Below are 14,929 nucleotides of genomic sequence, written 5' to 3' on the forward strand. Positions count from 1 at the left end.
GAATTGTGAGATCGTGACCTGAGCTGAAGTCAGATGCTTAACCAACTGAGTCACCCAGGCACCCCCATGGTGTGTTATTTCTTAGAAATACAAGTGAGAAATAGAGTTGGGGGACCCCCCCCTCCAGGTCCAGTTTAATCAGCAGCTCATGTGAGTGGCAGAGAAGTGAGGGTCTGTCCTAAAGCGAACATCTGGGGTGTGTTTTCACCACCCGAAACACCCCCCTCCACCCCCCCCCACACACATGCCAGCACTTCTCTACTTTTGCTGGTGCTGTGCTCTGTGCCTGGCGGCCCTTCTCCTTCATCCCCAGCTCCTAGCTCCCCAACCCCCAGAAGCAAAGCAGTCATTCACCTCTCCTCCAGGCTTTCTCTGGGCAGAAGGGATCCCCCTCTCGCACTTCTGAACCCCGAGTGCTTTGCAAATGACTCCATTAGAGAATGTGTAAGCCTGACGGTTACTCACTAGCCCCCCAAACTGTGAGCATCATCACAGTAGGGTGGGTCTCCACCATCTTTGTATTTCCAGAAACCAACTCCATGATGGGGTATAGTTTACAAGCTCCACAAACTGTAGAGAGGATACAGACTTTATTTCTAGGGTGCAGTGTGAGACTACAAAACACTATAAAACAAAAATACATAACAGCTACAATGAAGCAGCTGACAGAATATATCGAATATTACAGATTTAAAAGTTCTGATAGGGCACAAACTATGTATCACTAAGACGTAAAAACATTTTCCCCTTTACTTTAGAAAAAATGCCAGTAGGATTGTAATTTTTCATCGTTCTGAAACTTAGTAAGCATTTAGGTTAGTCATAATAATAATGGGGAATCATTTGTTTTAAAAACAGAAAACCACATGAAATATACAAAGTATATGAAGAACAGCTTGGTCCTGACTCATGGGGGCTCAAAGGGAGTAATTTTGGATGGTTTTAAGGCCATTGGTTATGAGAAGAATAGAAGGCACAGGTTAAATATAAACCTGAAAAGGAAATCTAATAGTTTTAATTACATATGATCAAAGCAAAAAAAGCAAAGTCAGGCAAATAGTTAAAGCTTATAGTCTTTGTGCCTCAGTCCCAAAAATTACATTAACTTGTACCAAAGCAAACAACTGTACAATAACGAACTTTGCAGTTTCAAATAACCAATTTTTAAATTCAAGATTTAAAGAGATAAAATGAATGTTAGTGTACTGAACAAAGATGATGAGGCTGTTTTCTCCTAGCATGTAAACACTGTACAATGATGGATTAATACAACCAAAAAGTTTTAGATGAAAAATTTTCTCTTTTTAAAGTATCTTTTGCTCCACTTTATAGGTTCCTGTTTTTCCCTAAACATGAACAGGACATTCAATTTGTTTATATATTTTGCTTTATAAGCAATTGATACAAATGTAAATATACATATACCTAAAAAGTGGTTATCCTATGATATGACAGCCCAGAATTTAGTAATTGAATAGGTTTTCTGGTGATTTTAATTATTCATAAAAAGAATGATAGAGAAGACACATTTGTTATTTATTCTAATTAAAGCATATGAATTACAGTACAGTTTTGAAAGTTTGCTATTTTTAAAATCTTCATTTTTTTAATTCAGGAAATGCCCAGGCTTAACCTTTTAATAGGAATTAAATTTAATTGGTTTCTTGGGTTTGGCCATCTTTTCTTTATTCGTCTTAAAGGTAAAAAAATAGAACAATGAGGAATGTAGGCCTACTAAAAAAATATAAATACTTAGAGCGACCATTTAAATCATTTGGTCCTCAAAAATATTGCTTAATTAATCACCGGTAGCTTGATTGTAATTACGCCCATGGCTGATATATTTCACTCTGCCTTTGGTTGCAGGTTGTACTTTTGTGGCTGGAAAAAATGTTCCTCAATAGCACTGACTAGTTCATTGAGTTCCTTCTTCAGCTGCTCAGGATCACTGGAAGATAAGAGGGGAAATTCCAGGTCAGTGGATTATTCCAAAGCATATTTTAAGTTCTCCCTGCATTGGCCAAGTTAACACTGAAATTTAACCTTAAGAGGAAGGCTAAATCAGACAAAACAGAACTCCAGTGACTTAAGCATGGGAATGTATCTGTTGACTTGGACAAAAAAAAAAAAAAAAAAAAAAGAAAAACCGTGAGACAATATCCATTATTTCCCCCAAAGGCTTTCCCAAGGTCTCTCCTAGAAATAAAATCGTCCCTTTGCATTTCTTACAAGAATTTTTAAGAAGCACAGTTTTTGCCGTAGCATCCCTGTAGGATCTGCAAAGTTTGTACCTAACAGTGCAAAGAAAACTTTTATAACTTCAATTGTCATTCAATCCTGTTAAACTTTTACCAATGACCCCTCTGTTAAGTCCTCAGTCTCCCAGGATAGGAACGTTCCCGATGCAGTTTGTCTTCAGAATATTGGAAGCTAAGCAGCAAGGAATGGGAGCCTCCTAGTGGGCCTGCTAATCACATACCAGGCACTCAGTTCCCCCAGCTTTTCTCCTTATTCTACCTCCAGGGTCACAACAAAGTATAAGCAAAAATCCAGGGAACTGGTTCCCTCTAAGGAAACCAAACTTTCAAGCATGCGGACAACACTCATTTACATGCAAACAATTGGAAGGTAGATCATGATAAAATGAATTAGACAGGTTTCCAGCAGCCCATGTTAGGGTCAGGCTCCTAGCACGGTGCGTTTACTGGAAGGACTTTAAACCAAAAAGCTGAATTGAAAAAACCAAATCCTTCAATTCTAACTTACATTACTTCATAATCGACTGTCTTTAATATATGCAACTTTATCTAAATGGAAATGGCAATTCTTGTAATTAGTTAAGTTCATTTTTACACTGTGAGAGCTACTCAGTACAACTAAAACAATCCATTTTATTGCAGACATGAATTCTGGCTCTACTACTAGCTGTATGCCCTTCTTAGCCTCTCAGAGGCCCAGATTTCTCATTTGTAAAATTGGGATAAAGACTTTATCTTCTCAAGAGAGTTGTTGTGTAGATTGAGATAAATTATATAAAGCAATTAGCACAGAACCTGGCCCAAAAACCTCAATAAATGTAGCTGTCATTAAAATTATTTTTACCCCCACTGGTAACATACAAGGTAATTATGCTTCATAAATACACATGAATCACATTGGTTTTTATTTCCTTCTCCACAAATGTGTTTTGAAGAAAACAACATTTCTCAGGAAGGCACACAACTAAACAACTACTGTTTTTTTTTTTAAACAATATACCTAAAATTAAACTCCCCAGTGAATACACAAACACAAATATATAAGTACAGTGTATATCTCCTACTGGTTTTGTTTCTCTGTTAGAAGCTTGCCTGATATAATTGTTACCTAAATTGTGATATTGCAATCCAGTATCCAAGGATTCCAAGTATCCAAGGATTCCAGTATCCAAGGATTCCAGTATCCAAGGAATTCCAAGAATTCCTTAGAACATCCTTAGAGCATCCTTGTTCAGTTGTACTGAGGTCTGCAGCTTATTTTCAAATGGCTCAGGAAAAAACCCTGCATATACAATACAGGTACAAAACCTGCATATACAATAATATATGTGAGAGATAGCAAATATTGCAAAATGTTAGCGACTGTTTAGGTTAGAGTAGGCTAACTATGGCTGGCAGTCTGTTGACAGCCTGTTTTTATAAATAAAGATTTGTTAGAACACAGCCACACCTATTCCTTTGTGTGTATTCCTTCTTTCTGCTTTTGAGCAACAGCAGAACTGAGTAGTTGCGACTATATGGCTTGTAAAATCTACAATATTTACTATCTGGCTCTTTACCGAAAATTTGCCAACCCTTGGTCTAGGCAAAAAGTATGTGGGCATTCGTTGAAAATTTCCAAAATAAAAAGTTGGACAAAAGACATCTACCGATCAAAAAATATTTTGATCAAAAAATATTTTAAGCAGGACTTAAACTTGAAAAGGATTTTCCATTCTAAAGGATGAGTAGGCTATGGAATTCTATGAATAAATGAAATTGATGATATAAAATACAGCAATAATATTAAGGTGATCAGACAGTAAGGAAACCTTAGCCATGGCTTTATTGCTCTTGTACGTTAGGTATGCTGGTAACTTGCTTGAGCCCTGATAGCATATCCGTGGACTGACCTAGTGCCCAATGTCCCAATTAGTAAATTAGAACAGCATTTTGATGAATATAATAAAAGGACAATTTTTCTAAGTGTCTTCAGGAATTTGTAAACTAGTATTTGAATTTAAGTCCACCCAATAAGCCATGTGAAAAATGTAAAATACCAGATCCTTAAACATTAAATAGTATTGTTATTATAAAGTTTTCCAAATTATTATATCTTCACAGAGAAATGACAAGGAAGGAACTAATATATAGAGAAAATGGATCTTTAAGTTGGACTAATGTCCCTTTTTTTTTTTCAGAAGAAAGGCATAGAAACATGAAAACATTACGTGAGAATGAGAATTACAAAGAAATGTCTGGAAAAACTCATACCCGATAGAGTAGCAAACAGCTTACTATTTAACACACATAGAAACAGTGATACTTGCACAATATTACAATCAAATGTTGGTAATACAGAATGCTTAGAAAATGGGAAGCTTTATGTGTTTGTTCAAGCTGCTTACTAGCTGAGTTTTTGCCCTTTCAGCACAAAAAGGTTTTGAATGGGAATTTGTAGCAAAATATAGGACATAGTCTATTACTTTTTAAATATATTGGACTATCATGATATTTAAGAGCCATTATCATGACTTTAACTGTTGACCTGGGTCTCTTATTCAGAAGAAGATTCAGGGCCCATTTGGAAGTGGAATGCTATTTCCCTTATGATAAAGCAGTAAACATTCTGAGTTACCGTGTCCATGTATTATGTTTTTGTTTTGTTTTAATGTTTCTTTCCTTGCTATCAGCAGTCATTTCTTCCTGTCCGAGGAAAGTCTAACACTAATAATTCTGCATCCCCCTCTCTAATTTGCTACATTTAATCTGCTACTGGCTGGCCAACTGAAGATGCTCAGAAAATTTCCTCTGCTTTTATTTCCACATAGTGCAAATTGGATTCACAAGATCAGAAAAACTCTGCAATGAGCAAGGCTTTGGTTGGGAAACATCAGATCCATGCTCCTGACTACAGTACTGAGCCCTGGAAATGTGACTAGTGGGACTGAAAACTGAATTTAAGTTTAATTAACTGACTTTCAAATTTAAAAGCTGAAATTTAGGGGCACCTGGGTGGCTCAATCAGTTGAGCATCTGACTTTGGCTCAGGTCATGATCTTGTGTTCATGGGTTTGAGCCCCGCATCGGGCTCTGTGCTGACAGCTCAGGGCCTGGAGCCTGCTTTGGATTCTGTGTCTCCCTCTCTCTCTGCCCTTCCCCCGCTCATGCTCTGTCTCTCTCTGTCTCTCAAAAAATAAAATAAAACATAAAAAAAAAAATAAGCTGCCATTTAATTCAATTATTGGAAAACTGAAGTATGTTTGGAACAACTTAGGTATCCAAATCTATTTTTTCAACGGTAAATTTTATGAACTCTTAATACATTTGACCCTTCAACAGCCTGGGATTTAGGGCATTAGTGACCCCCCCATGCAGTCAAAAATCCATGGATAACTTTTTACACCCCAAAAAGTTCACTATTAATAGCCTCCTTTTGACTGGAAACCATACCATAACATAGACAAGTAACACATATTTTGTTTGTCACATGCATTCTTGCAATACACTAAAAAAGTTATTAATAATAAGAGAAAATACATTTATAATATTATACTGTATTTATTTAAAAAATCCATATATTGGGGCGCCTGGGTGGCTCAGTTGGTTGGGTGTCTGACTTCGGCTCAGGTCACGATCTCACGGTGCGTGGGTTCAAGCCCTGCATCAGGCTCTGTGCTGACAGCTCAGAGCCTGGAGCCTGCTTTGAATTCTGTGTCTCCCTCTCTCTGCCCTTCCCTACTCATGCTCTGTCTCTCTGTGTCTCTCAAAAATAAACAAACATTGAAAAAAAAAATTTTTTTTTTAATTCCACATATAAGTGGACCTTCATAGTTCAAGCCTGTGTTGTTCAAGGGTCAATTGTATGGAACAAGTGTTTCTTAAAAAAATCAAGCATTTTAATTGAGATATGTGGTGAGTGTAAAATAGTAAATGGATCTTGAAAATGTGATAAAAAGTAAAATATCTCATTAATTTTATATAAATTATATATGGTATAATAACAATATTTTCATGTTAAGTAAAGTAGAATAAATTACTAAATTAATTTTACCTGTTTATTTTTATTATTTAACTTTTTAAAAAAATATTTATTTTTGACAGCAAAAGAGACAGAGTGCAAATGGGGGAGGGGCAGGGAGAGAGGGAGACACAGAATCTGAAGCAGGCTCCAGGCTCTGAGCTGTCAGCACAGAGCCCGATGCAGGGCTTGAACTCATGGTTTGTGAGATCATGCTCTGAGCTGAAGTCAGACGCTCAATTCACTGAGCCACTCAGGCGCCCCTCTTTTCACTACTTAAAAATGTGTCTAGTAGAAAATTTCAAATTGCATTATGTGACTCACATTTTATTTCCATTGCACAGTACTGACTTAATTAGTCTTTAAACAATTTTTCCTGATTCTTTACTCCGAATGGAGAAGTGCTAGTTACCTGGGGGTTAAATGAGCGTGCAGGGTCACATTTACACAAGCTAACTACATGCACCATGGTTGGTAAAGTTTAAGATGTTATGGTATTGCAAAGTAAACTCAAACCCTTTACCAAGGCCACAAAAACATGACCCTGAAGCTACCAGACCGTCAGCTTTTTGGAGGCAAGACTCTTTCTGCTATGGCTCTTTATCCTCCCCAGAACCCGGCACAGACTTATGCACAATAGATACTCAAAGATATTTGTTCAAGGATGTACAGTGGAATGTAAATTATTGGGGTGCCTGGGTGGCTCAGTCGGTTAAGCGGCCGACTTCGGCTCAGGTCATGATCTCTCGGTTCATGAGTTCGAATTCCGTGTCGGGCTCTGTGCTGACAGCTCAGAGCCTGGAGCCTGCTTCGGGTTCCGGGTCTCCCCCTCTCACTGCCACTCCCCTGCTCACACTCTGTCTCTCAAAAAGACATAAATATTAAAAAAATGTTTTTTTAATTACTGTATCAGAGACAAGGAGAAAAAGAGAAAAACTCATTGGTGCTAGTCTCAAATTAAAGTATTAGAAAAAGGAAACTGTATTACTATTACTGAAATCTGGAATGAAATTTTCCCATACAAAGAAAGGTAGGACAGAAATAAGTAAGTAAAAATGAGCTCCTGTGTCCGTGGATGCTCCAAACAGCTGTTAATATCACAGTATTGCTGCAGGCTTTGAAACAACATTCCTAATTAAAGTACATAACACTGGCAAAGCAAAAGGTTTTACTTAGCACTTGTGCAGAACCAATTAGGAACTTTAGGGCACAGCAATCACACGTGCTGCCGTGGATATCATACCTATTTCCAGGGGGGGCACACAGTTCCGAATAGTACTTGATCTTGGGTTCAGTCCCGCTGGTCCGCATGGTGGCCACGCCCCCATTAGCAAAGGTAAAGGTGATCATTTGGCTGCTTTTGCTAGTAGGGAGAACCTAGGAATAAATTTACAATTTATACATTTAAATTGTAACATGAACTGTTCTGGCTCAAATAATAGTTTCCCCCTGTATAGGCAAGAAAAGAAATGCCAAGCAAATATACTGGTTTAAGAGAAAAGGATACTTTCGAGGAAATAAAAAAAAAAAAATTCTTCTTCTGAATTAAATACTAAATAATAATAATCATAAAATGATTTGTGGAATTAAGTAACTTGTATACTTGCATTTTACCTCCCTAGTCTTGTTAATTAAAGCTACTGAAGTTTTTGGGTTTTTTTTAAAGATTTTATTTTATTTTTAAATGTTTATTTATTTATTTTGAAAGAGAGAGACAGAGAGTGAGCAGGGAAGGAGCAGAGAGAGAAGGAGACGGAGAATCTCAAGCAGGCTCTACACTGACAGTATGGAGCCAGATGTGGGGCTTGATTTTATGAACTGTGGGATCATAACCTGAGCCGAAATCAAGAGCTGGATGCTTAACTGACTGAGCCACCCAGGCGCCCCTAAAGATTTTAAGTAATCTCTACACCCAGTGTGGGGCTCGTATCTACAACCTAAGATCAAGAGTTCATGCTTTTCCAACTGAGCCAGCCAGGCACCCCAAAACTACTAAAGTTTTACTAACATGGAAACATATCATTTCATGAGAAATTGATTTAAATAGATTGATAATATGTGACCAAAAAACCCACAATAAACTAGACCTTATTTTACTTTGTAAAAAAAAAAAAAAAGTTATATAAAGAGATCTTTTTAAATATAACATTTCTGGCAGATGTATTCATAGCTGATCGCTCCCCATACTCAGCTAAAATGACAGAAGTGTGTGTGTGAATATATAAAACACAAGGGCAAAGAGGAAAAGAAAAACAGTAGTTAATTAGGTTGCCAACGAATCCTGGGAGTTACAAAACAGATGAAGGGGCAGAATTGACCTGATGGAACACAGGACAATGACAGCTGAGCACCTGCAAGGAACAAACAAGACCCTGGTCAACTTCGCAGAACCCTGGCAGAGCTCACTATCTGGTGGCACCAGGCACTGTGAAAGGCAGGTGGGAAACAAAGAAAGGATGTGAAAAGACCTATCAGACCCTCCCAGATTCTCACCCTCTGCCCACACAGTCAGGCAGCCACCTTAATAGGAGATGGCTTAATTCTCTGGTATAATTGAACAAGAAAGGCTCAGGAGTTGGGTACACCAGGCACTGGTGTAGAAGGGCAGGATATGGTGAAAACAGAGAGCAACTCAGAGTCAACAACCTGAATACCAGCCATCCTCCCTCCAGACTCCAAGGCAACTCTCCACCGCTGTCACCACCTTACAGCCTTTAGGCAAGAGATCAGGGTGAGAATTAGGCTTCCCCAGATAGGGAGCCCGGCGTGTAAAAGTTAACTTGGCACCCAATCTCCTGAGAGCAAAGTTTGTCAGTTGACAAGGTTTGCTCATGTACGTAGAGCTTCCGATCGGTTTTTGAGTGCCCCCAAATAATGAGGGATTACCAGACTTTGGGAAAAGACAGCTTAAAGACAAAATCCAAAAAACCCGAATAATAATAAAAAAATAACTTGGGAGATATAAAGACAATACAGGAAAAAAAGTCTACATTTTAAAAAGTTATAATGCCTATACTTAAGAGAGATAAAATATTATATACATAAGCAAAATAAAACCATTGGGACTACACCTAAATAAAAAGCTTTTGCACAGCAAAGGAAACCATCAACAAAACAAAGAGGCAACCTACTGAATGAGAGAAGATATTTGCAAATGATATATCTGATAAGCAGTTTATATCGAACATGAATTAAGAACTTACAGAACACTAAAAAACAAACAGATTAAAAATGGGCAGAGTACCTGAATAGACATTTTTCCAAAGACATAAAAATGGCCAACAGGCACATGAAAAGATACTCAATATCACTGATCATCAGGAAAATGTAAATCAAAACTGCAATGAGATATTACCTTACACCTATAAAAATGGCTAAAATAAAAAAGACAAGAAATAACAACTGTCAGCAAGGATGTGGAGAAAAAGGAAAACTTGTTCATTGGTGGTAGGAAAGTTCATTGGTGCAGCCAATATAAAAAATAATATGGACATTCTTCAAAAAATTAAAAATAGAATTACCATATGATCCAATGATTCCACTACCAGGTATTTACCCAAAGAAAACAAAAGCACTAATTTGAAAAGATATACGCAGGGGCGCCTGGGTGGTTCAGTCGGTTAAGTGTCCGACTTCGGCTCAGGTCATGATCTCGCCGTCCGTGAGTTCGCGCCCGCATTGGGCTCTGTGCTGGTAGCTCAGAGCCTGGAGCCTGCTTCAGATTCTGTGTCTCCCTCTTTCTCTACTCCTCCCCCCACTCACGCTCTGTCTCTCTCTCTCAAAAATAAATAAAAATTAAAAAAAAAGATATATGCACCCCAATGTTTATTGCAGCATAAAAATTTAAAAAAAAGAAAAGATATATGCACCCCAATGTTTACTGCAGCATTATTTACAATAGCCAAGATATGGAAGCAGTCCAAGGGTGTATGTGTGTGGACACACACACACACACACACACACACACACAAGAATATTATTCAGCCTTTAAAAAGAATGAGATGTTGGAGCACCTGCCTGGCTCAGTCAGTACAGCATGTGACTCTTGATCTCGGGGTCGTGAGTTTGAGCCCGATGTTGGGTGTAGAGATTACTTAAGAAAAAAAAAAAAAAAAGAATGAGACCTTGTCATTTGCAACAACATGGATGGACAACATAGAGGGTATAATGTTAAGTGAATTAAGACAGACAGACAAAGACAAATATTATATAATTTCACTCATATGGAGAATTTAAGGAACAAAACAATGAACTAAGAAAAAGAGAGACAACAACATCAGAAAATATATGCTCTTCACGTAGAGAACAAACTGGTGGTTGCCAGAGGGGAGGTGGGTGGGGGATGGATGAAACAGACAAAGGGGGTCACGAGTACATTTACTGTGATGATAGCCAAGTAATGCATAGAATCGTTGAACCATGACATTATTTAAAAAAAGGAAAAATATTATATACATAAAACAAGAATAGGATGTTATTTTTATTTTTAAAATATTTTTATTTAAGTTGGCTCCATACCCAACGTTCAAGAACTCACGACCCTGAGATCAAGAGTTGCATGCTCCACTAACTGAGTCAGCTGGAAGCCTCAGGGTGTTATTTTTAATAAGCTGGACAATAAGAGCTAAAATTGTGAACAGAAGCACTGAAAATTAATGTTGATGTAATCTCCCAAAAAGTAGGGCAAGAAGATATAGATGGACAGTAAGAAAGAGAGAAACAAGGAAAGGAGAACATTAGTCCTGGGGAGCCAGCCTCTAACTAAGAACTCAACAAGAAAGGGAGGCCGGAAACTCAAGGCAAGAGAATACTTGGGAAATGACCATGCAGCCCTCTTCTTTGACACAAAATTAAGAAAATTACTCAGAACTGAAAGAAATGACTCCAAAGACCAACAGAGACTCACCGACTACCCAGAAAAATGACTGAAAAAAGACCCATATTAAAGCAAATCACTGAAATTTTAGAACTCAGAGTTTTAGCAGAAAATTCCTGAAATCTTCCCATAGAGAAAAAACAAGCTGCATGGAACGGACTGAATCAGTATGGCATCGACATCCCTTTATGTGGCTCACAGCAGGCCTCAACTATTTCCTGAAAGATCAGACCCTCCACAGCAATACTGGGAACTAAAAAATGACAGAGCACTGCTGCTTTCAAAACTGCGAGTCAATCAAATGTGAGGGTAGAATAAGATATTTCCAGATTTAAATGCCTCTCAAAATTTACCTCCTATTCACTTTGTTTAAGGAATCTACTAGAGGATATGATTTAGGAAAACAAGTATAGGAAGAAGAAGTCATGGGGTGCAGGAGCAAAGGACCTGACTCGGTAAGTGGTGAAGGACATTCCCAGGATGACGTGTGTGTACCCAACGCATAGAGGAGTTGGCCCTGCCCAGATGGAGGGATCAGGACAGAAGCTGCTGGAAACAACACGGAACTGATAAAACAGCACTGGACCATGTGGAAAACCCTACTGAGAGGTATGTGAAGGATGTGAGAAAGACTGGTGATAGTTACATAAAAATCCAAGCACACAAAAGAACAAAGCAACTATTAATTATAGGAAAAATAATTATACAATTTAGGGGAAACTAATCAAAGAACACTACGTAGCTAAGCAGGAAACAATAGTTACTAGTCATAATAATACAAGCACGGAATCTGATTTCATCAAATGTTGTGGCATATGTGTTTGTGAAGACAGGAGAGAAGGTGGAATAGTGAATGTAAGAAACGTAAGATTTAAATCCTTACCTCCATAATTAATAAATTACATAATTAATAAATTAATAAAGTACAATGCTGAGAAGTCAAAACATCGCCATATGAGCACATTATTTAGAAATCTGGTGGTAAGGGCGCCTGGGTGGCTCAGTGGGTTAAGCATCTGATTTTGGCTCAGGTCATGATCTCACGGTTCGTGGGTTCGAGCCCCATGTCGGGCTCGGCACTGACAATGTGGAGTCTGCTTGGGGTTCTCTGTCTCCCTCTCTCTCTGCCCCTTCCCTGCTCGCACTCTGTCTCCCTCTGTCTCTCAAAAATAAATAAACATTGAAAAAAAAAAATCTGGTGGTAAATACCAGGAGAAACAACTGAGAGGGAACATGGTTGTCTCAGCATAGCAAAGAGATGGCAGGGGCTGGAGCTGTCATGTTTCATCAGGACTCTTCCAGAAATACTTCTTTTTAAAAAATACATTGTGTGCAGATGAAAATTTTAAAAAAAGGTAACTAACAAGATGTCTAATATCTCATAAGGCTATTCTTACTCTCTTCCTCCTATCTCCTGCCATTAGTTAGCAATACTCTTCGGCCATATCTGAGCCTTCTTTTGACTCCAGTGGAAGATCCACATGATGTGAAGAATGCGAACTCATGCTTTATAGCTAACAGCTCCCAGACATTCAGAGAATAGGGTAAAACTAACCAGGAAGCAAACAACGGTTCTCAAAGTGTGTACCAGTAATATTAGCATATAACAAGCAGGGAACTTGTTAGAAATGCAAATTCTTGGCCTCCGCCCCAGATCTACTCATTCAGAGACACCAGGGTGGGCTGCCCTACTCTTTCTATGTATTTTGATAGCTTATTTATAATAATGCCTGTATGCCTAAAATCAGCTTCAACTAACTCCATGATTCAATAAGTCAAACTATGCCAAGTATAATAGAAGGTAAATAGAGAAGTGTTTAACTGATAAAAGATATTACTTACAGCTTTTTTGTCAGGTTGGCTATCATCGTAGCCGGTTGTAAGGTCTCTAATACCAGAAATTGCAAATCTGCCACAAGTTTTTGGATAATTATTCTTCCCATCATAGTTTCTAAGGTTTTCAAATAATTGTTTAATGGTGCCTTGATCATGGCAAATAAAATATGAAGCTTTGGTAATATGGTAGCCATACCTATGGAAACAAACACAAATAATTTTAGAAATTAAATAAAAAATTCATTAGAATAAGTAAAATACAGCATGGTGATTATATTTAATAATATTACACTATATATTTGAAAGTTGCTAAGAGCATAGATCTTACAAGTTCTCATCATAAGAAGAAATATTTGTAATTACGTGTGGTGCGACTGTTAACTAGATGTACTGTGATGATCAGTTTGTAATATATACAAATATTGAAACACTATATTGCATACCTGAAACTAATGTCAGTTATATCTCAGTTAAGGAAATACAAATATGCAAAATGAGGAACGCATAATTCCACACAGTGTACATTTGTCAACCAGTATATTTTAAACCAAATGAAACAAATAGCCATGAGTACCTTCAAAGGAATAATTTAGCATAAAAAAGAGGTACAACAATTGACCCCGGGGATTGCCAAACAGCTGCCTGGCATTTAGCCTGTATTTGTAAGTAAGAGTCTTACTGCAACGTGTTGCCACGGGCTGCTTTTGCACTTTATAAAGGCAGACCTGGGTCATTGCTCTAAAAACTTAATAGAGATTTCATGAACACCTTTAATCTTTTTTGACATCACATACTTAAAATCACATTCTTCAATTAGCTATTTCTGCAACTGATGCCCTCATTTGTTAAGGATTCGTGCAATCATGAATGATAATTACCATTACATGGTTAAGTATCAAAAGAAAAGATGATTCTTTAGTTTTCATAAGAAATAGAATTCATGGGGCGCGTGGGTGGCTCAGTCGGTTGAGTGTCCGATTTTAGCTCAGGTCATGATCTCACGGTTTGTGAGTTTAAGCCCCCCGTAGGGCTCTGTGCTGACAGCTCAGAGCCTGGAGCCTGCTTTGGATTCTGTGTCTCCCTCTCTCTCTGCCCCTCCCCTGCTCATACTCCATCTCTCTCTCTCTCTCTCTCTCTCTCTCTCTCTCTCTCTCTCTCTCTCAAAAATAAATAAACATTAAAAAAAGAAAAAGAAATAGAATTCACAACCAAAGAGCATTAGAAAGAATATTAGTATCTCACACGTAGAACCATAAGAAAATATTTAACACTATTACTTCAGTTAAACAGAATTAATAGACACTTACTCAACATAGATGGCCTTTAGCTGCTGAGACAAAGTCAAATTCTTGGTTGCTAGAAAGCTAGCCAACTCTGCGCTTATGACAGCGGCACTGACCCCATCTTTGTCCAGAACAAAAGGGCAGCACATATATCCTGCAGAGAAACACGCGTCATACACACATGCTTAGGAGTGAGTTCCTTTACAACACCGTACATGCACACACCTATATGCAACTTGCCCATCTCATGTGAATGCTTCCCATTTACCATTTTTTAAAAAAAATTAAAAAATAATTTAATGTTTATATTTGAGGCAGAGAGAGAGACAACCATAGCATGAGTGGGGGAGGGCCAGAGAGAGAGAAGGAGACACCGAATCCCAAGCAGGCTCCAGGCTCTGAGCTGTCAGCATAGAGTCCGATGCGGGGCTCAAACACGAACCACGAGATCATGACCTGAGCAGAAGTCGGACACTTAACCAACTAAGCCACCCAGGCGCCCCTCATTTATCATTTTTATATTCGAGAATCCAGGCCAATGTCTAGTGCATAGCAGGCCTTCAAGATGTACTGGTTGAATAACCTATAAGGAGATTCTCCCTCCTAGATCAACTGTTCATTCCCTAGGTCCAGCCCCAACTCCTCCAGCTCACACAAAATAGTCTCCAGGTGCTCT

General features: G+C 38.2%; 1 protein-coding gene across 1 annotated transcript in view; it reads right to left on the reverse strand.

The window, feature by feature from the left end:
* Nucleotides 1-323: 323 nt before the first annotated feature.
* Nucleotides 324-14,929, reverse strand: part of PGM2 (phosphoglucomutase 2) — a 38,410-nt gene continuing 23,804 nt past the window's right edge. Inside the window, exons 11-14 of the mRNA XM_007098922.2 lie at nucleotides 14,278-14,407; nucleotides 12,977-13,166; nucleotides 7,502-7,635; nucleotides 324-1,948 (exon numbers count right to left, since the gene is read on the reverse strand). Coding sequence (XP_007098984.2) covers nucleotides 1,846-1,948; nucleotides 7,502-7,635; nucleotides 12,977-13,166; nucleotides 14,278-14,407 — 557 coding nt within the window. The 3' untranslated portion in view covers nucleotides 324-1,845. The remainder of the gene's footprint in view (nucleotides 1,949-7,501; nucleotides 7,636-12,976; nucleotides 13,167-14,277; nucleotides 14,408-14,929) is intronic.

This window comes from Panthera tigris, chromosome B1 (genome assembly GCF_018350195.1).
Source record: "Panthera tigris isolate Pti1 chromosome B1, P.tigris_Pti1_mat1.1, whole genome shotgun sequence".
NCBI classification, from domain to species: Eukaryota; Metazoa; Chordata; class Mammalia; order Carnivora; family Felidae; genus Panthera; species Panthera tigris.